A 20845-nucleotide genomic window follows, 5' to 3' on the forward strand; every position below is an offset into this window, starting at 1 on the left:
TCCTGACGTTGCCGGCGTGGGTGCGGATGAAGCTGGTGGATGAGATTCAGATAAAGGGAAACCCGTTGGTCGGCCCTGGCCGGCCGCGCCGACGACGACGCTCAAGGGCGCCGTTGTTCCTCTTGGAGATGTCGGTCTACGTCTGCTCACTTCCTACCTCAGTGCCTCTCGGGTGAAAACCCTAACACCGGTGGGCGGCGGCGGCATCCTTAACGTCGTGACCTTCTTGAAGGTGTCGCCTTGAGGGCTGAGTGGTGGTGGGCACTATGTGGGTCCTGGACGGTTGCTAGTGGTGGGCACTGCTTCGGTGGAAACCCTAAGATTTGACTTTCCAGATCAGACGGTGTCGTTTCTCTCTTGGGAACATCGTTTGTGGAGCAACATTGAATGACAGAGGCAGGAGATGGAGCGGCTTCGTCTGGCCCAAATATTTGGTGGAACCGTCAAGTCATGCCTGGTCGACAGGTGCTACGTTGAGTCATGCCTGGTTGGTTGGTGCTACGCACGACAGTTCTTCCAGAATCTTCGTGTCTGGACGAATGAGGGCAGGGCGGTGGCACTATTTGGCGCCGTGGTGGCATCGATCATCTTGCACGGAGCTTTCGGTGGAGATGTCAAGTCATGCCTGGCCGACAGGTGCTACGCTGTGTCATGCCTGGTCAGCGGGTGCTACGCACGACAGATCTTTCAGAATCTTCGCGTCTGGACTAACGAGCCGTGGTGGCGTCAACGGATGGACGGACTGGCAAGGATGATACAGATCTCTCTCCTGAAGATGGGTCAGTGGCCTGATGATGATGGCGGCGTCTAAAACGTGTGCATGTGATGTACGCTTTAGGTCTGCTGCACCGGTTGTTGGTTCCGATACGTTATGTGGATGGATCGGTGATGGCACCGGTTTTAGATATGGGGAGTGATAGCACTCCACAGTCTCGAGTTTCCTAGGTGTGAGTGCTGACTTCGGATGGTTTGGTGTACGTTCTTATTAGATCTATGTTGAATAATTAATGAAGATGGCCGTTGACTGGCACTCTCTCGCAATAGCTAGACGAATGCTGATTCTGTGACAACAAACCTTCCCTTGCAACGGCACCAAAAGAATGCTACTAGCACTCCCGAACAATGAAACTAGAAGAATGTTGTTGACGGCCCACCAGCGCGTGGGTTCGCAGCAGTTTTCAAGGATAGAGTATTCAACCCAAATTTGTTGGTTCGCACGACGGGAGGTGAGAGAAGACTCTCAAGTATTAGCAGCTGAATTTGTCAGATTCAACCACACCTCAAAGATTACTATCTGCAAGCAAAGTAGTAACAGCAAAGTAGTATGATAACAACGGTGTCAGAAACGATCTGTTGACACGGCAGACTATTTCTAACGATTGTATCAATGGCGCCAAGTTGCCTCGTTGACGGAAATTGTCAGTTCCCGTCAACGACCATCGATCAAGATTGTAGCAGGTAGCACAATGTAATGAGTAATAGCAGTGGCAAGGAACAATAGTAGTGACAACAGTAGCAAGTAGCAACAGTAGCAAGCGACAGTAGTAGCAACAGTAGTAACAGAGCAAGACAAGTAATAGCAGCAGAGCAAGACAAGTAACAGCAACAACAACAGTAGTAACAGCAGCAGTAGGACAAACTCGTAGGCAATGGGTCGGTGATTTGTTTGGATGATATTCATCATGCAACAGTTATAACACGGAGAGATATGTGGCTAGCTCCCGTTCGTCAATGCGATGTAGGCATGCATTCCATGTGTCGTTATACGTGCTTAGGGAAAAGAACTTGCATGACATCTATTGTCCATCCCTCCCGTGGCAGCAGGGTCCAAAAGGAAACTACGGGATATTAAGGTTCTCCTTTTAATAAAGAACCGGACCAATACATTAGCACTTGGTGAACACATGAACTCCTCAAACTATGGTCATCACCGGGAGTGGTTCCGGTTATTGTCACTCCGGGGTTGCTGGATCATAACACATAGTAGGTAACTACAACTTGCAAGATCGGATCTAAAACATACAAATATTGGTGACAACATAATAATTTCAGATCTTAAATCATGGCACTCGGGCCATAGTGACAAGCATTAAGCATGGCAAAGTAGTAGCAACATCAATCTCAGAACATAGTGGATACTAGGGTTCAATCCTCGTCAAAACTAACTCGATTACATGATAGATCTCATCCTACTCATCACCGCCCAACGAGCCTACGAATAGATTACTCATGAACGACGAAGCGCTTCATGGAATTGGAGAGGGAAGAAGGTTGAGGATGACGATGGCGACGATTTCCCCTCTTCGGAGCCCAAAACAGACTCTAGATCTGCCCTCCAGATGAAGAACAGGTTGTGGCGGCGCCTCCGTATCGCAAACGCGACAAAATCTTTTTTTTCTAGGACGAAAGTGAACTTATAGAGCTAAGGTTGGGGGCGACAGAGCCGTGTGGGCCCCACAAGCTTGCCCACCGCCACCAGGGGGTGGCGGAGGTAGGGCTTGTGGCCCACTGGCCCACCCCCTGAGGTGGATCTTGGCGCAGTTTTTTTTCTTCATATTTTCCAAAAATGCTCCCCGTAAATTTTCAGGACGTTTGGAGAACTTTCATTTCTGCACAAAATCAACACCAAGGCAATTCTGCTGAAAACAGCGTCAATTCAGGTTAGTTCCATTCAAATCATGCAAATTAGAGTCCAAAACAAGGGCAAAAGAGTTTGGAAAAGTAGATACGATGGAGACGCACTACTAGGAAAAGGCCTGCTAGTGGCGCACCTGTTTTGGCTACTAATGGCGCACTATAGGTGCGCCAGTAGCATCACGCCATTAGAATTTTTTACTAATGGCGCACCATAGGTGCGCCATTAGTATCTGATATACTAATGGCGCATCAGGTAGTGCACCATTAGTATAGCTCATGGTGCGCCATTAGTATGCCTCCCAGGTGCGCCATTAGTATGCCTCTCAGGTGCGCCATTAGTATGCCTTCCAGGTGCGCCATTAGTATGACTCCCAGGTGCGCCATTAGTATGCCTCCCAAGTGCGCCATTAGTAGGCCTCCCAGGTGTGCCATTAGTATGCCTCCCAGGTGTGCCACAGGTTATACTACCAGCTCTAAAAATATTCAATTATTATCCTCACACCCACAAGAAGGTTCAAGATAAACACATATTACACCACAATGAAAATATGTTTATAAACATGCACATACATTGAACCCAAGTTGACAAACAAATTAACCTAGAGGAAGCATAGTTTTGACCATCTTAACAATCATCTAGAACACACTGAAAGTGCGTTATGTCGACTAGAGGGGGGTGAATAGGAGATTTTAAGAATTTCATCACTGAGGAAATTCCTTTTGAGGAAATTCCTCACTGATGACTAACTTACAGCGGAAACAGTTAAGGATCAATCGTGCAATCGTTCACAACAGCAGTATTACCGAGTGAAGATTATGAAAACAGATTGCACAGTAAGCAGGCACGCAGAATACAGATGATGATTAACTATTGTGAAGAATTTGGGGTTGAGGAAATTCGGAGAAAGTCTTCAGCAAATTCTTCAAACAGTCACAGTGAAAGTCATCAACACATAATACAGAGAAAGTAAAGAGTTGAGGAATTAGAACCCGATTCTTGGTGAAGACTGTTGTTGATGACCCAGTTCCAACTGCTGTGACAGTTGTACATCTGGTTTGGAGCGGCTTGGTATTGAAACCAAAGGACACCCAGTCTCGGGACACACAGTCCCTATCGTATTCTCCTTGAGCTAAGGACACACAGTCCTCGCCCAACACTCGTGGTAAGTCTTCAGGCCAGACTTCCAAACCCTCACAAACTCGGTCACCCGGCGATCCACAATTGACTGCTGGATTGCTCTAGACCATGACACCTAACCGTCTGGAGGATGCACAGTCGTCAAAGGTAAAAGGCTTCAGTCCCACACAGGAACAACTTCTTTAGTGATGCTCAATCACTAGGTTTGGTTTGTGGCTTCGGTGGGTGGTGTATTTCCTCACTGATGATTTACTCTCGTAGGCTCTGAGGAATTTGGGTTGCTCTTATGACAAGTGTCAGTTTTTAACGGAGCAGCCAACCAGCTAGTGGTTGTGGGGGGCGGCTATTTATAGCCTGGGAGCATCCCGACATGATTTGACATTAATGCCCTTAAATAATATGACCGTTGGAGTGGATAAGACCAGTGACTTGGCGTGGCTATCGAAACGGTCGGGACCCTCAACTATGAGAGTCCTCATGTCACTCATATTCCTCACTTGAGGCTTTTGGTAGGATTCGGCTTGGGTTGAGCGTCATGAGGAAATCCATTCCATAGTGTTACTTTGACCCCCTTTAACAGTACGGTGTTCCTATTCATCAACTGCGAAGAAAGTAAAACAGAAAACGTAAATCTTCACGCTTCAATTTCTTCAAAATGATTTTCTTCAGGAACCACCGATCTTCTCAATATCAATATCTTCATGAGGAATATCAATTTCATCACAGATTCCTCGTGATTCATTCTTCAGCTTCAGACCAATTTCTTCAACTGAAGACATATATTTTTAGGGGTCGATATTCTTCAAATATCTCAAACTCCTCAATGACTTATAGATCCTGTGTACACTTATAAACACATTAGATACTTAACCTATAAGTCTTCAAACCACCAAAATCACTAAGGGGCACTAGATGCACTTACAATCTCCCCCTTTTTGGTGGTTGATGACAATTAGGTTAAGTCTTCAGCAGGGAATAAAAATGTGCAGTGTAAATACTCAATTGAGGAATTTGAAGACAAGATTCACAGAGACTCCCCCTGAAGATGTGCATACCTTGAGGATTTTGCTATTATAGCATATGCACATTGATGATTTATATCATGGAGATCTCCCCCTGAATCTTGTAAATCATGCATACATATAACATATTATATGAAGAAAATGAAGATGCATGATGGCAAATGGTATCTGACGAATTCCAGCATGCTTGCATTAAAACTTGAGGAATAAGCATGCGAAGAAAAACGTTCAAAAGGCGTCAGAGTACCATCGGGCTTAAGTTACAACTCATTACATAAAAGCTTCAGAAGAGCCAAGAGTTTGTAACTTAGATATAGTTCATAAGCCCCAAAAATAAATCCCGTTTGAAGACTAACTCTCAAGTTTCTCCCCCTTTGTCATCAAGTGACAAAAAGGGACAAACTGAGGACTAACGCCCATGAAGACTTCATTTCTTGGCGGTTGATGAAGATCCTTGACGCTTCTTGGGTGTAGTCTTCTTCCTTGGGCCTGTTGCAGTGTCGAGTTGTACCTCATCAGATTCGGCGGTGCGGAATGACGAGAAGGAGCTGTCTTCAAGATCTGGCACTGGAATGGGCCTGAACTTCTTCTTGGGAGGCCACGACCACTCAAAGTCTTGCTCAAAGTTCATTTCTTCAAGCTCAGTCTGGGTCTTCAAATGTGCAAGAGTGGCCCAGGTGCGATCGAAAACCTCATGCAGATAGTGATGATTAAGTTTCACAGAGTTCTGGGTCTCAGTGAGGGTTTTCACAATGGCACCAAACTGGCGTTTGACCCATTTGTGGTTGTGATCTACCTTCTGATGAAGACTGAGAAGAAGCTCTCTAGTGTTTAGCACGCGAGGAGGAACAGGGCTGGGTGGACGAGTCTCAGTATCGTCCCATGAGGAATATGCATCTGGTTCTTTGAACTGGCCATCAAGGGGCCTGTTGCCTTCATCAATCACAGACTTTCCTTTTCCCTCAATGGGCTCGAAAGTCATCTTGTTGACCCGGATAGGAGGCATATAACCAACATGGTTCTGGAAATCTGCGTGAAAGTTGATGCCTGTCCTAGTCCTGAGGAATCTCATGATCCACGGTGCATAAATTTTGTGATCATAGGGGCACATTGCATTGTCAGCCAAAGTCCTCAAGAAGAAATCATGGATATTCATGGGGATACCGTGAATGATGTTGAAGAGGATATTCTTCATGAGGCCGACAACATCTTCTTCATCGTCATGGCCTTTGATTGGCGCGAGCACACTGCAGAGAATGCGGTAGACAGACCGGGGTGTGTACTTGAGCTCATGGACGAGGAATGTGGTTCTTGAGGGTTTTCCTGCAGCCAAAGGCTTCATGAGGACTTCCATCATTCCATTTGGCAGCTCACGCTCACCATAAATCTTCACTGCCCCGTCTGAAGGAATTGGTACGGGCAGTTCTCTGAGGAGTTCAGACGCTGGAGCCTTGTAGTGAGTGTTTTGGGTCATCCAGTCGAACACCCAAGTGTTGATGTCATCAGCATTGCCCGAGATGTGCAGAGTTGCATAGAACTGAAGAATAAGCTCACTATTCCAATCTGATATGTCTGAGCACATAGGGAGCAAACCTGCATCATGGAGTACACTCAGGACTGGTTCCATGCAGGGAATTTCTTCAAGTTCATCATGAGGAATGTGCCTGTGCTGGAATATCTTGTTGCGTCCACAGAGCACAGAAGCATAGTAGTTCATCCGAGTCCTTGTCCAAAACTTCAGATGCCTCATTTGAGGCTTGTCATAGGGATTCTCGCCGATGAAATACATGTGTTCCTCAAAGAAATTTTCTTTCTGAAACTTTGGCCGTTTCGAGAATGGCTGGCGCTGAACTGGCTTGATATTGTGCTGAGGAATGGGAGGGGAAACAACCATGGCAGTCTCGGGGTTGAGCACAATGAAGTCATTGTCAAGGGCGGGAACATTTTCTTCAGCAGTTTCCTCAGGTTGAGGAATTTCATCAGCTGGTATTTCTTGCTCTGGCTGAGCTTCAGGCTGAGGAATTTCTTCTTCCTTCTCAGCTTGAGGAGTTTGGTCAGCCTGTTCAGTGGGAGGAGCCTGCTCAAACTGGACATTTTCTTCAGCTTGGTTTTCATCAGCTGACTTTGTGGCAGAAGCAGGTTCATCAGCTGCTGCAGTTGAAGCTTGAGTAGTCACTGTGTGAGGAATATGAGGTTGAGGAGTGTCATCAATCTGGATTTCCTCATCAGTATGCTCCTCAGAGGCAGCATCCTTCATTTCCTCATCTGCCCTTGTAGTTTGGTTACCAATGACGACCATTTCATATGAAGGTGCAACATTTAGAGACACCGGGTCCAGAGGGGCAGATTCTTCAGTTTCCTTGAGGCGTTTTGCCTCAATCTTTTCTTTTGCTGAGGAAGCTTTTCTCTTCTTCGCTTCCTTCTCAGCAGCTCTTGTCTTTTTTGCGTCTGATGCAGACGGGATTAACTTCTTCACCATTGAAGCTTTTGGTGAAGGTGTTTTCTCTACAGATTCTTCAGCTGGTAGTGAGGAACCAGCTGGAACAGAGTCATCAGCCTGCTTTCGTGAAGCAGCTGGATCAGGAGCAGTTGCATCAGGGGTTGCAATTTCATCAGGAGTGGTCTCGGTGATGATTTCTTCAATGACCGGCTCATCAGCACGGCTCTCTTGGTGTTGTTCCTCATCTTGAGGAATTTCCTCCTCATCAGGAGATGCATCTTCTGGCTGTTTAACCAGGGGCTGAGGAGTTGGTGCTGGTGGTGGGTGACGTTTGTTGTAGTCATCAACAACACTAGTGGCTAGCTTGATGAAATTGCGTTTGATGCTTTTGCGGTCTCACAGTTTCTCACACTTGTCTGTCAAGACTTGCAGCTCTGCCTGGGTTGACACCAATGCTTCAGGCGTCAGCTTGAGGAGATTTGCCTGAGGAATTTCTCCTTTCTGGCCTTTGCAATCTTTGCCTACTTGGCCTTCTGTTCCTTCCACTTGGCGTCGTTTATGAAGGTGGCCACCATGTGGCTGACACCAGGAGGAAGTTTCAAATCATCAATGGGTGTGTTTGGGTCTTCATACCATACATTGATGAAGTCGAGGAGGACCTTGGGGTCCATGGCCAGAGGAATAGCACTGCCTGATGCTTGTGCTACCCTTTGTTGCTTGTTCCTGATGATGGCTTCCAGGGATTCATCATCATAATCATCACTTCCCTCTGATGCAGACGGGACTGCGATGATTTTGCTAGGGCTGGGCAGAGGTGCAGGTTCAGTAGTTGCCAAAGTCTTCACAAGGGGTGTTGAAGACTTTGTCTCCGAGCTAGTTGCAGCTGGGAGTGAGGAGCTGGAGCTGGCAGTCGTAGGCTTCACGACTTTCTTCTGTACTGGTTTTGGAGGTGGAGCTGAGGACTTTGGTGTAGATGAGATGGGTGCTGAGGGTTTTGGCGCTGATGGTTTTGGTGTTGACTGTTTTGGAACCGAGGGTTTTGGAGCTGAGGGTTTTGGAGCTGAGGGTTTTGGCGCTGATGGTTTTGTGACAGAAGCCTGTCCAGACTTCTCTTGAGGCTTTGGAGCCTTTGGTTTTGATGGCGCAGACTGCTTTTGAGGAATCTCTCAGCCTGAAGTTTCTGCTGCTGAGGAATGAGCAGCACCGGAGGCAGGAGCTGAGGATTCATTAAATTTCTTCACTGCTGTTTCGGCTTGCTTCTTGAGCTTGGCAGATGCCTTTCTTTTTCATCTGGGTAGTCATCAAGTGTCATAAGACTTGAGGGATGAGCTACTTGATGATCCTCAAGTGGAGCCCTTCTGCCAGGAGGCTTCAAAGCGAATTTCTTCGCATATTTTGGGGTCACAAACCTGTACTCCTTCCTCTCCTGTGCCCATTTGCGTTCAATTTTCTGCAGCCTAATCTTTCTTTTAGCCATTGTCTCAGGTTCTTCATCAGGCGTGCAACAGTCCATGTATATGTCATCAGGAATATCAACAGCTGTGTTCTGCTCCAGTTTCTTTCCTACCTTCTGTTTCCTCTCTTCCTTCATTTTCTTCAGATGAGGAATTTGCTGATGATTTTGAACTCTTGAGGATTCTGATGAGCCTTGAAGAGTTTCTTCCAAAAACGCTGCAAATGAGTTAATGTGATGAGAACCGAGAGATTCATCAGCTGACATGTGTGTACCTGTGAACAGAGTATAGTTGCGAGGAATTTGGAGAGGTCATATGCGTTCTCAGACTTGAAGAAAATGAAAAAGTTTGACAGTTTGAGGAATATAACCAGTGGTTGAGGAATTTTCTTAAGCATACTGTTCTTGGGTTCCAGAGTTGTACAGATCCGAAATTCGCACAATTGAGGAATCTCGTGAAAATCTTAGATGCTTAGCTAGTTCATCAATGATTGTGGTGATGAATAGTGTTTGAGGAATCATGTGCGCATCGTATCTTGAGGAAAAACAGATTTCACATGGGAGATGTAAAATTTCAGATCTAATCTGCTGTAAAAATGGGATATATTTACCCTGGAAGGTGCGAACGAAGAACACAAAAGGTGGTGTTGGAGAGGCTCTTCGGTCAAGTGTCCAATGCACCCTAACTTGGCAGCAGAGGACGTCTACGGCGACGGCGGACGTAGATGTTCCGACTCTGGCGTGATCCTGGCGGCGAAAAGGTTGAGGCAGTAAAGCTCTTCCTTGCCGGCGACAAGACAACCAGCGGTGGCGCTAGGGTTCGATGGAGAGTGTGATGGCAGGAGAGCGATGAGGCGAAGAAGATACTGAAGGGGTTAAGGACATATTTATAGCCCGAAAGTTACTCTTTGGCGTGAAAGTTTCGGACCGAATAGCCCTTGCCTCTACGTCTCCGCAGGACACGTGTAGCTCCCGTACGATGCGGTGGAGATAGTGGAGATCGTGGTTATCCGATCGTGGGAAGTGGGGGTTCAGTTACTGTTCCTTTGAAGAAAACAATTTTTGAGGATTTGAGGATTTTTGTTACCAAATCATCAGCTGACAAGGATGCAGTGAGGATTTTGAACAAAGTTTCAAGTAGAACACATATGAAGAATTGAATAGACTCGGTAAGTATAGCATAGAGGGAAAGTAGGGTCCGATCACATTCACTTAGCAGAGACATCAACTTGAAGAAATAGCAATAAGTGAATGCTGTGGAGGACTAGAAATCACAGTCTACCTAGGCAAATGAAAGTCATCAAGTGTTTTTGAAGATTTTGCAATAGATCGTCACAATGAAGAACAACTGTTTTGAAGAAAAATGCATTGTGAGGAAATTGATCATTTGAAGAAAATCAACTTGAGGAATTTCACATTGGGCGGTGGCGTTACCCACCATATAACAATGTTGATTACAGACGCCGCGTACAATTGTCGTAGGGCCCTGAGAATCAATTTCTTCGTTAATTTCTTCACATTCAGAGTGACTTTCTTCATTGGTTGAAGAAAATCGTTTCATCATGTGTTGCACATCTAAGTCATCAACTTTGCATAAGTGTTAGGATGTGTGCATGTTTTTACAAAATATTTGAAGACTCTAAGATATTTAGCTCACACCGCAACTTGCAAAACCTTTTCTCATCCAAGGGCTTAGTGAAGATATCATCCAGTTGATCATCAGTCTTCACATGGTCGATGAGGATATTGCCCTTGAGGACATGGTCCCGAAGAAAATGATGACGAATCTGGATTTGCATGGTCTTCGAGTGCTGTACTGGGTTATATGCAATCTTGATAGCACTCTCATTGTCACAGTAGAGAGGCACATTCTTCATGTTGATGCCGTAGTCCTTGAGGGTTTGCTTCATCCATAGTAATTGAGCACAACAAGAACCAGCAACAATGTACTCAGCTTCGGCAGTGGAGAGTGATACGCAGTTCTGCTTCTTTGAGGACCAGCAAACTAGTGATCTTCCGAGGAAATGGCATGTGCCAGATGTTGACTTGCGATCCACACGGTCACCAGCATAGTCTGAATCAGAATACCCTACCAGATGAAGATTGGAGCCCTTGGGATACCACAATCCTAGTGTTGGTGTGTGAGCTAAGTATCGAAGAATATGTTTCACAACCTTATGGTGTGATTCCTTCGGTTTTGCTTGAAAACGTGCACACATGCAAACACTAAGCATTATATCTGGCCTAGATGCACATAGATACAATAAAGAGCCAATCATAGAACGGTATACCTGCTGATCGAAATCTTTACCATTTTCATCAGTGCCGAGGTGACCGTTGGTAGGCATTGGAGTCTTGGCACCTTTGCATTCATGCATGTCAAATTTCCTCAGAACATCCTTGAGGTATTTCTCCTGTGATATGAAGATTCCATTGTTTTGTTGACAAATTTGAAGACCTAAGAAGAATTTCAGCTCCCCCATCATGGACATCTGATATTCTTCACTCATCATATAGGCAAATTCATCACTGTATCTTTTGTCAGTACAACCAAATATGATGTCATCAACATATATTTGACATACAAACAGCTCATTATCATAAGATTTTGTGAAAAGAGTTGGATCGAGAGAACCAGGTTTGAAGCCTTTCTTCATGAGGAATTCCTTCAATGTATCACACCATGCCCGAGGGGCTTGCTTGAGGCCATACAGAGCCTTTTTGAGTCTGAAGACTTTGTCTGGATTCTTTGAATCCTCAAAACCTGGGGGCTGAGCAACGTATACTTCTTCCTCAAGCTTACCATTGAGGAATGCACTTTTCACATCCATTTGATATAAGATGATGTTATGATGATTAGCATAAGCAAGTAGAATTCGAATAGCTTCAAGTCTAGCAACAGTTGCAAAAGTTTCATCGAAATCTATTCCTTCAACCTGGGTGTAGCCTTGGGCTACAAGTCGTGCCTTGTTCCTCACCACTTGACCGTCCTAATCTTGCTTGTTTCGGAAAATCCACTTGGTGCCGATGATGTTATGCTTGCGAGGATCTGGTCGTTGACGAGCTCCCATATGTCATTCAGCTTGAATTAAAGAAGTTCGTCTTGCATGGCTTGGATCCACTCCGGTTCCAGAAAAGCCTCAGCTACCTTTGAGGGTTCTGAGATGGATACAAAAGAAAAATGCCCACAAAAGTTAACTAAGTGTGAAGCTTTTGAGCGAGTGAGAGGACCTGGCGCGTTGATGTCGTTGAGGATTTTGTCAAGTTCTACTTCATTTGCAATCCTCGGATGAGCTGGTTGAGGATTTTGTCTGGGCTGAGGAAGTGGTGCTGTTGCAATTTCCTCAGGAGGATCTTCTTGGCTTTCATCAGCGATGGGGATCGTTTCTTCACCAATTTCCTCAGTGGGGACAATGTCTTCGGTAGGCTTAAGCTTTATTGCTTCCTCAGGAGACAGCTTATCTGGATCAGAAGGCAATTGCTCTCTTTGCGAGCCATTAGTTTCATCGAACCGCACATCTACAGTCTCAACAACTTTGTTGTGATAGTTGTTGAAGACTCTGTAGGTGTGCGAGTTCTTTCCATAACCGAGCATAAAACCTTCATGTGCCTTAGTAGCAAATTTTGAGCTATGATGAGGATCTCTAATCCAGCATTTTGCACCGAAGACTTTGAAATAACTTACATTGGGTTTCTTGTCAGTGAGGAGTTCATATGAGGTTTTCTTGAGGAATTTGTGAAGATATACCCTGTTGATGATATGGCATGCAATGTTGATTGCTTCAGGCCAGAAGCGACGAGGAGTCTGATATTCTTCAAGCATAGTTCTTGCCATTTCAACGAGAGTCCTGTTCTTTCTTTCGACGACACCATTCTGCTGAGGAGTATAAGGAGCAGACAATTCGTGAGTAATACCAAGTTCATCAAGATAATCATCAAGACCAGTGTTTTTGAACTCGGTTCCATTGTCACTCCTGATATGTTTGATCTTGATGCCGAAGTTCGTCGAGGCCCTTGAAGAAAATCGTTTGAAGATTTCCTGCACTTCAGTTTTATACACTATAATATGCACCCAAGTGTATCTGGAATAATCATCAACTATGACAAAGCCATATAGAGATGCTGCATTGGTTAGTGTTGCATAGTGAGTAGGTCCAAATAAGTCCATATGAAGCAATTCAAATGGACGTGTAGTGGTCATGATGGTTTTGGAGGGATGCTTGGATCTGGTCATTTTCCCAGATTCACAAGCACCGCAGAGATGATCCTTGAGGAATTTGACTGATTCGATGCCAATGACATGCTTCTTCTTTGCAAGTGTGTGCAAATTCCTCATGCCTGCATGACCTAGTCTTCGGTGCCACATCCATCCTTCTGAGGTTTTTGCTAGTAAGCAAGTGGCTGGTTGAGGACCTGTAGAGAAGTCAACAATGTACAAATCCCCTCTTCTTACACCTTCAAAGACTTTGGATCTGTCAGATTCCAAGATGACTACACATCTATATCTACCAAAGATAACAATCATATCAAGATCACAAAGCATCAAGACTGACATGAGGTTAAAACCAAGGGATTCAACAAGCATCACTTTGTCCATATGCCTATCCTTGGAAATAGCTACTTTGCCAAGTCCCAATACCTTGCTTTTACCTTTATCAGCATATGTGATTTGCTTCAGAGGTGACGGAGTTAGTGGCATATTCATCAGTAGGCTTTTATCACCAGTCATGTGATGTGTGCAGCCACTATCGAGAACCCACTCAGTATTTTTGGGTTTGTCATCCTGCAGATGAATTAGTACAGCTTACCATCTCATATGCTTCAGATTTGAAGAATATGATACTAATTTCATCAGTTAAGTGATTTCATCATAACAGAAATATAAGGACGTGTGAAATATTTCTATTTCATCAATCGTTAGCTTGCGTCCTATCAAGCATTTCCTCAGGTCTCCAGCAAATTCTTCAAATGTTGATTTTCATCTGGAGACCTGTCCTGCAGAAGTGATTAGTTTGATTTCTTCACCACCCACATCTGAAGGGGTGGCAAAGCGTTCATCATCCTGCGAGCACCATATGAGAAAGGTGGCATTGAAGCTAATGCACTTCTGTTGACAGTAGGGGGGTTAAAGTACTCATATGAGTATGCAGAGAACTGGTTTGATGATTTATGAACAAAATGATTTGAGGAGTAGCGCTCATAATCATATTCCTTGTAGTTTCCCTGCATGTTAGATGCATAAGCACGGGTACGAGCATAGTTTTGACCAGTTCAGGATTTTGATCCTCTTGAAGACTTTGGTCCTCCTGAGGAATTTGATCTGGGGTTCAGATTCTTCAGAGGTGATGTCATGAGGACATTCACTTGAAGATTTTCAAGACAACTTTTGGGAACCTAGATTTTCCTCAGAGGAGGGCCATTCCTGCAGTTAGTTCCAACATATCGAGCAAATACTTCACCAGATTGATTTTTGAACAGTTTATAGTTGGAATCAAATGACTCATCCGAGGAATAGGATAATTCACATGAGAAGCCAGTTAGATTAGATGGATCAAAAGGAGGCCCAGTAGCAGCAACCCATGAGGTTTTGGGATACTGCTTAGGTTTCCAATAAGATCCATCAGCATTCAATTTCCTCTCAAAGGTAATTCCTTCTTTCCTCGGGTTCCTGTTCAAGATCTGCTTTTTGAGCACATCACAAAGGATTTGATGTCCTTTGAGGCTTTTGTACATGCCTGTCACGTACAATTCCTTCAACCCTGCATTTTCATCAGTGACATTTGTGTTTTCCTCAAGTGAGGAAATAGACACATCAGGTGCAGTTGAAGAATTTGTAGCATTTGATGATTCTAGTGAGGAATTTGCAGTTTCACGTTCAATGCATTTAAGACATGGAGGAATAAATTCAACTTGACTAGCGCTAATCTGTTGAGCTAGTAATGAATCATTTTCCATACGAAGATCATTATAAGACATCCTCAGCTTCTCAAGATCAAGCTTCCTTTGAAGAAATTCGTAGGAAAGCTTCTCATGATCAGTGAGGAGTGTATCATAACGATCCTGAAGAATATCAAATCTAGACTGAAGATTTTTCATGTCATCAGCGAGGATTTGATTAAGATTCATTTCATCATTCAACAGATCATCACTTTTGTCTAGCAGTTTTTGAAGCTTTTCCAGAGCGGTTTGTTGTTTAGTGGCAATGATGGCAAGTGTACTGTAACTGGGTTTTTTGTAATCATCATGTTCACAGTCACTTGAATCAGAGGAGGAGGCATTATTTGATACCTTTGAACCTTTCGCCATGAAGCAATAGGTTGGAGCAAAGTCATCAGCATATTCATCAGTATGGATGGTGCAATCATTTTCTTCAAGATTGAAGATTGACTTGGTGACGAAAGTGGTTGCTAGTGCAAGACTAGCCTGTCCGGATTCTGAGTCTTCTCCAGAGCCTTCTTCTTCATCACATTCCTCTGATTCTGCCTCGAAATCCATTTCCTTGCCAATAAGTGCCCGAGCCTTTCTGAAGCGAGTCTTCTTGTGTGAGGAGGACTTTGAAGATGAGGATTTTGAAGATTTCTTCTTCTTCTTTGAGTCATCAGAACTGTCATCCTTGTATTTCTTCTTCTTTGATTCCTTTCCCCAGCGAGGACAATCAGCAATGTAATGACCTGATTTCTTGCACTTGTGACAGGTCCGTTTCTTGTAGTCCTCAGATGCAGATTCTGATTTCCTCATGTCTCTTCTTGATGATTTACCGAACTGGCCTCGTCGTGTAAATCTCTGGAATTTCCTCACAAGCATTGCAAGTTCCTGACCAAATTCTTCAGGGTCACAACTGCTGTCATCTGTGTCTTCTTCTTCAGATGAGGAAATTGCTCTTGCCTTCAGTGCACGTGGTCTGGAATAGCTTTGTCCATATAGATCTCTCTTTTCTTCTAGCTGGAATTCATGAGTATTTAGCCTTTCAAGGATATCAGCAGGATCTAGCATCTTGTAGTCTGGTCTTTCTTGAATCATCAGAACTAAAGTGTCAAATGAAGAATCCAAAGATCTCAGCAGTTTCTTCACAACTTCGTGATCAGTGATATCTCGAGCTCCCAGTGCTTGCAGTTCATTTGATATGTCAGTGAGGCGATCAAAGGTGTCTTGGCAGCTTTCATTGTCATGTCTCTTGAAGCGATTGAAGAGATTGCGAAGAATATCAACACGAGAGTCGCGTTGGGTTGATACTCCTTCATTTACCTTGCACAGTCTCTCCTAGATCAGTGTTGCAGAGCCTAAGGCACTTACTCTTCCAAACTGGCCAGGGCTCAGATGACCACAGATGATGTTCTTCGCTTGAGAATCGAGTTGCTTGAATTTCTTCACATCAGCTGCAGTGACACTAGCAGAAATGATGGGGACACCATTTTCCACAATATACCAGAGATCATTGTCTATAGCTTGTAGATGCATTTGCATTTTGTTCTTCCAGAAGGGAAAATTCATTCCCTCGTAGGTAGGACATGCTGCAGTCACCTTAAACATGCCTGCAGTCGACATAACTAAAACTCTAGGTGGTTAAACCAAAATCACACAGAACAAGGGAGTACCTTGCTCTGATAACAATTGAAAGTGCGTTATATCGACTAGAGGGGGGGTGAATAGGAGATTTTCAGAATTTCATCACTGAGGAAATTCCTTTTGAGGAAATTCCTCACTGATGACTAACTTACAACGGAAACAGTTAAGGATCAGTCGTGCAATCGTTCACAACAGCAGTAATACCGAGTGAAGATTATGAAAACAGATTGCACAGTAAGCAGGCACGCAGAATACAGATGATGATTAACTATTGTGAAGAATTTGGGGTTGAGGAAATTTGGAGAAAGTCTTCAGCAAATTCTTCAAACAGTCAGAGTGAAAGTCATCAACACATAATACAGAGAAAGTAAAGAGTTGAGGAATTAGAACCCGATTCTTGGTGAAGACTGTTGTTGATGACCCAGTTCCAACTGCTGTGACAGTTGTACATCTGGTTTGGAGCGGCTTGGTATTGAAACCAAAGGACACCCAGTACCGGGACACACAGTCCCTACCGTATTCTCCTTGAGCTAAGGACACACAGTCCTCGCCCAACACTCGTGGTAAGTCTTCAGGCCAGACATCCAAACCCTCACAAACTCGGTCACCCGGCGATCCACAATTGACTGCTGGATTGCTCTAGACCATGACGCCTAACCGTCTGGAGGATGCACAGTTCTCAAAGGTAAAAGGCTTCAGTCCCACACAGGAACAACTTCTTCAGTGATGCTCAATCACTAGGTTTGGTTTGTGGTTTCGGTGGGTGGTGTATTTCCTCACTTATGATTTACTCTCGTAGGCTCTGAGGAATTTGGGTTGCTCTTATGACAAGTGTCAGTTTTTAACGGAGCAGCCAACTAGCTAGTGGTTGTGGGGGGAGGCTATTTATAGCCTGGGAGCATCCCAACATGATTTGACATTAATGCCCTTAAATAATATGACCGTTGGAGTGGATAAGACAAGTGACTTGGCGTGGCTATCGAAACTGTCGGGACCCTCAACTGTGAGAGTCCTCATGTCACTCATATTCCTCACTTGAGGCTTTTGGTAGGATTTGGCTTGGGTTGAGCATCATGAGGAAATCCATTCCATAGTGTTACTTTGACCCCCTTTAACAGTACGGTGTTCCTATTCATCAACTGCGAAGAAAGGAAAACAGAAAACGTAAATCTTCACGCTTCAATATCTTCAAAATGATTTTCTTCAGGAACCACCGATCTTCTCAATATCAATATCTTCATGAGGAATATCAATTTCATCGCAGATTCCTCGTGATTCATTTCTTCAGCTTCAAACCAATTTCTTCAACTGAAGACATATATTTTTAGGGGTCGATATTCTTCAAATATCTCAAACTCCTCAATGACTTATAGATCCTGTGTACACTTATAAACACATTAGATACTTAACCTATAAGTCTTCAAACCACCAAAATCACTAAGGGGCACTAGATGCACTTACACACACAAGTCACGCTCATGCAGGGACAGTTCCCTTTTCGTGTCGAAGCTCATCCAGCAGCCCTCGATGCCACAATTGTACCCTTCGACGCGAATCGGATGATCTCTTGGAGTCCTCTCCTCTCCTGTAGCCTTCTTGAACTGCTTCGTCGTTTAGGTGTGAACCTCGCAGTGCTGCAGCAGATGCTTGTGCGTGAAGAATTTCTTTCCACAGCCATCCACCGGGCAAATGTGGCGCCAGCAGCATCAAGAGCATCAGTCCTCTCATGGATTCTGTGGCTCATGCCAGCCATCTCAGCAATTCCACCAGCATTGTCACTAATGGGACCATAAGCATCAATGGCAAGACCAGTTGCCATTGTGCTTAGCATGCCAAGAGAAGCCATTGCAATGTCGTACATTGCAGCAATGGAGAAGCTGACGTAGATGCTGACAGCAATAGCGAAAATTGGGATGATAACACACTTGTACCCCAGAGCAAGACCGAAGATGACGTTGGTGGCAGCACCAGTTCTGCAGGAATCGGCAACATCTTGCACAGGGCTGCCACAAGGAAACAGCTGGGGGATAAGGCACAATAACATAAAATATGAACAATAATATAACTAGAAACTAATGTTTTAGTTACCTGTAGGCGTTGCTAGTGTAGTATTCAGTCACAAATCCAATAATCAGACCATCCCATAGACCAACTGCCACGCAGAAGAAAAGGCCCCTGTGAAAAATCAAGAAAGCATAATCAGAAGGAAGTACAACATTGCAGAATTGAACAAATATTGACCCACAAAATTACCAATTGGACACTTCCTTCTGAGCACCGAATTTGAAGATGGTGAACTTAGCTGGAAGAGCCAACCAGCTGATGACCGCAACACCAACAGTCATTAGAGCAGTGGAGATGATGAGCTGCTTCTTCAGAGCAGGCTCAATTTCGTTTGCAGCCTTAATCTCAAAGAAATCAGTTGCAAAGAGTGTGGTGAGCAAGCAAACAATGATGCCTGCAGAGCTCACGAGCAGTGGGTAGCACATCGCAGTGAAATCATGGTTGATTCCAAAAGATGAGATGGAAGCAACAACAAGAGCAGCGCAGGAAGACTTTGCATATGAACCAAAGAGATCTGATCCCATTCCAGCAATATCACCAACATTTCCATCGACGTTATCAGAAATCACCTGCAAACAAGAGTTCCAAGTTCAGCAAAGGATATGTCATGAAGCAAAATAGTCACAATATAAATTGTAAGCAATGTCTGCTAATTTGCCTAAAACTATTAGCCAAAAGCTGAGAAGTGAGAAGAGAACTTACAGCTGGGTTCCTTGGGTCATCTTCAGGAATGTTCCTCTCAACTTTGCCAACAAGGTCAGCACCCACGTCAGCAGCCTTAGTGTAGATACCTCCACCAACTCTTCCGAATAGAGCCATGGAAGACCCACCAAGACCATAACCTGAAGGCGAGTTGGGCTGGCTTGGCCCTGACTGTGTACCGAAGGCGAGTTGGGCTGGCTTGGCCCTGACGGTGTTGCGGGCTAGGATGTGGCAGAAGGTGAGGGCACGGTCGCCCTGCAGCCACGTCCCCAACAGCTTGACCTCTTCCTGCAGCAGTAGCAGGGCACGACAGAGATGTCATCGTCGAAGCAGATTTGAGGGCTGTGTCTTCCAATGGACTTCCGGAATACATATAAAGCTAGTGCAATTTGGGTCAACAGATTCAAGAGATGCCTCAACCACAAGTCGTTATCCTCCATGGCGAAAGCAGTAATGGTGTCCTGCCCACCAAGATGGATGAGGAGAAATGCTGCCCAGAAGAAAGCCAGCTGTTCGGTTCTTCTTAGACTTTCAATGTTGTTATCCCGATGCCGTGACAGGTATCCGAGTGCATAAACTGCTGCCAGGCCTGCCCCCAAGTAAGCAGCCCAAAGGGAGAGCCGTAGGAGCCTGTTGCCGCTACACCGTCGGAGCCTGCAAGCAAAGAAGAGGAACAACTGAAGTGTGAAGCTAAGGAGCACGAGTAGCTGCATTTCCCACTCATTATATAGTCTAATCAAATGATCCATCGCATGTATGCTCGATTCCCTGGTGGATACAACAAAATGTAAAATAATTCAGTGTGTTTTGTCCAAAAAATAGCAAAAGATCGTTAGCTTTCAAATAGAATTCGTGTCCACTTTAGGCATGTTCAACGAAAAAGTATTCAGTGCCTGGTTTGTGACATCATTTTTCCCCTAGCTAGCTAGGCCCTATATTAGCAGTAAACCAGACATACAAAAATGTAGTAGTTTTTCTGGAAGTTCTATCAAAACGAGACGAAATTATATTACAAGGAATCTGTTTTGCATTGAGCAGAATGCCGACAGTGACAACCGGGCGAAGGGTCTCTGCAAGAAAGACCAGAGCACTCTGGTTCTCCACACAAGCCAAACGATGCCCGCTATCATGGGGACCAAAGCTTCCGAGCCTGAGAGGCTGAGAACCAGATCTGGGGGAGGGAGCGGGTGAGAGGGAGAGGGGGGGACCACCACCGTTGTCGGCGAAGGGGACGGGTGAGCTCACCTTCACAGATGGCGGTCTGGATCTCGGCGCACTTGATGACGACGTTGTGGTCGTTGAGGCCCTCCTCCTCCTCCTCGATGAGGTAGTCACCGTAGCCGTTCTTGGCGCCGGCGGCGGCGGATGCGGTGCTGGGGGTGACCTTGACCTTGGAGAAGATGAACCACTGCGCGACGGCGAAGACGATGCCGATGACCCCGCAGACAGGGATGAGGATCTCCGTCCCGAGCTCCCCGAGGATCGCCATGGCTGGCTGGCCAACGAAACCCTAATGACGGACCGGACGGCAGCGGGCGGGGTGGGATGGGGGGGACAGACGGGTCTTATCCGTGCGGGAGGAGGCGGCGCGGGCAAGGAGAGGAAACAGATCGCGGGAGGAAGGGAGGAGAGAAGTGGAGGACAGGAGGAGGCGGAGCAGCGCGGCCGGCGGCGTGCAAGGCTAGGGTTTGGAGGGAGACGAGGCTGCAGGAAGAGAGTGGTGGCTAGGTCCTCTCCACAGAGCGCGGGGACTGGCATGTGATTTTAGCGGGGGTGATAGCAATGGCGCATCCCCAGGGGGTGCGCCATTAGTAACCCTGGTT

General features: G+C 45.3%; 1 protein-coding gene across 1 annotated transcript; it reads right to left on the minus strand.

The window, feature by feature from the left end:
• Nucleotides 1-17766: 17766 nt before the first annotated feature.
• On the minus strand, nt 17767-20511 carry LOC123409514 (pyrophosphate-energized vacuolar membrane proton pump-like). The gene is made up of 6 exons (XM_045102389.1): nt 20268-20511; nt 19552-19676; nt 19023-19310; nt 18510-18889; nt 18345-18431; nt 17767-18259 (listed from the first exon to the last, which is right to left on the minus strand). The coding sequence occupies exons 1-6, from the start codon at nt 20509-20511 to the stop codon at nt 17767-17769; spliced, it is 1617 nt and encodes a 538-aa protein (XP_044958324.1).
• Between the last annotated feature and the right edge of the window lie 334 nt (nt 20512-20845).

The sequence above is a fragment of the Hordeum vulgare genome, chromosome 7H (genome assembly GCF_904849725.1).
Source record: "Hordeum vulgare subsp. vulgare chromosome 7H, MorexV3_pseudomolecules_assembly, whole genome shotgun sequence".
Lineage (NCBI taxonomy): Eukaryota > Viridiplantae > Streptophyta > Magnoliopsida > Poales > Poaceae > Hordeum > Hordeum vulgare.

What these genes read in the sequence shown, in the direction of transcription:
- LOC123409514 (XM_045102389.1), bottom strand. Translation starts at nt 20,511, where the DNA reads ATGGCGATCCTCGGGGAGCTCGGGACGGAGATCCTCATCCCTGTCTGC. An exon ending in CAGAAGGAAGTGTCCAATTG is followed by an intron (nt 18,432 to 18,509) that starts GTAATTTTGTGG and finishes GATTTTTCACAG; the next exon opens with GGGCCTTTTCTTCTGCGTGG. An exon ending in TACACTAGCAACGCCTACAG is followed by an intron (nt 18,260 to 18,344) that starts GTAACTAAAACA and finishes TCCTTGTGGCAG; the next exon opens with CCCTGTGCAAGATGTTGCCG.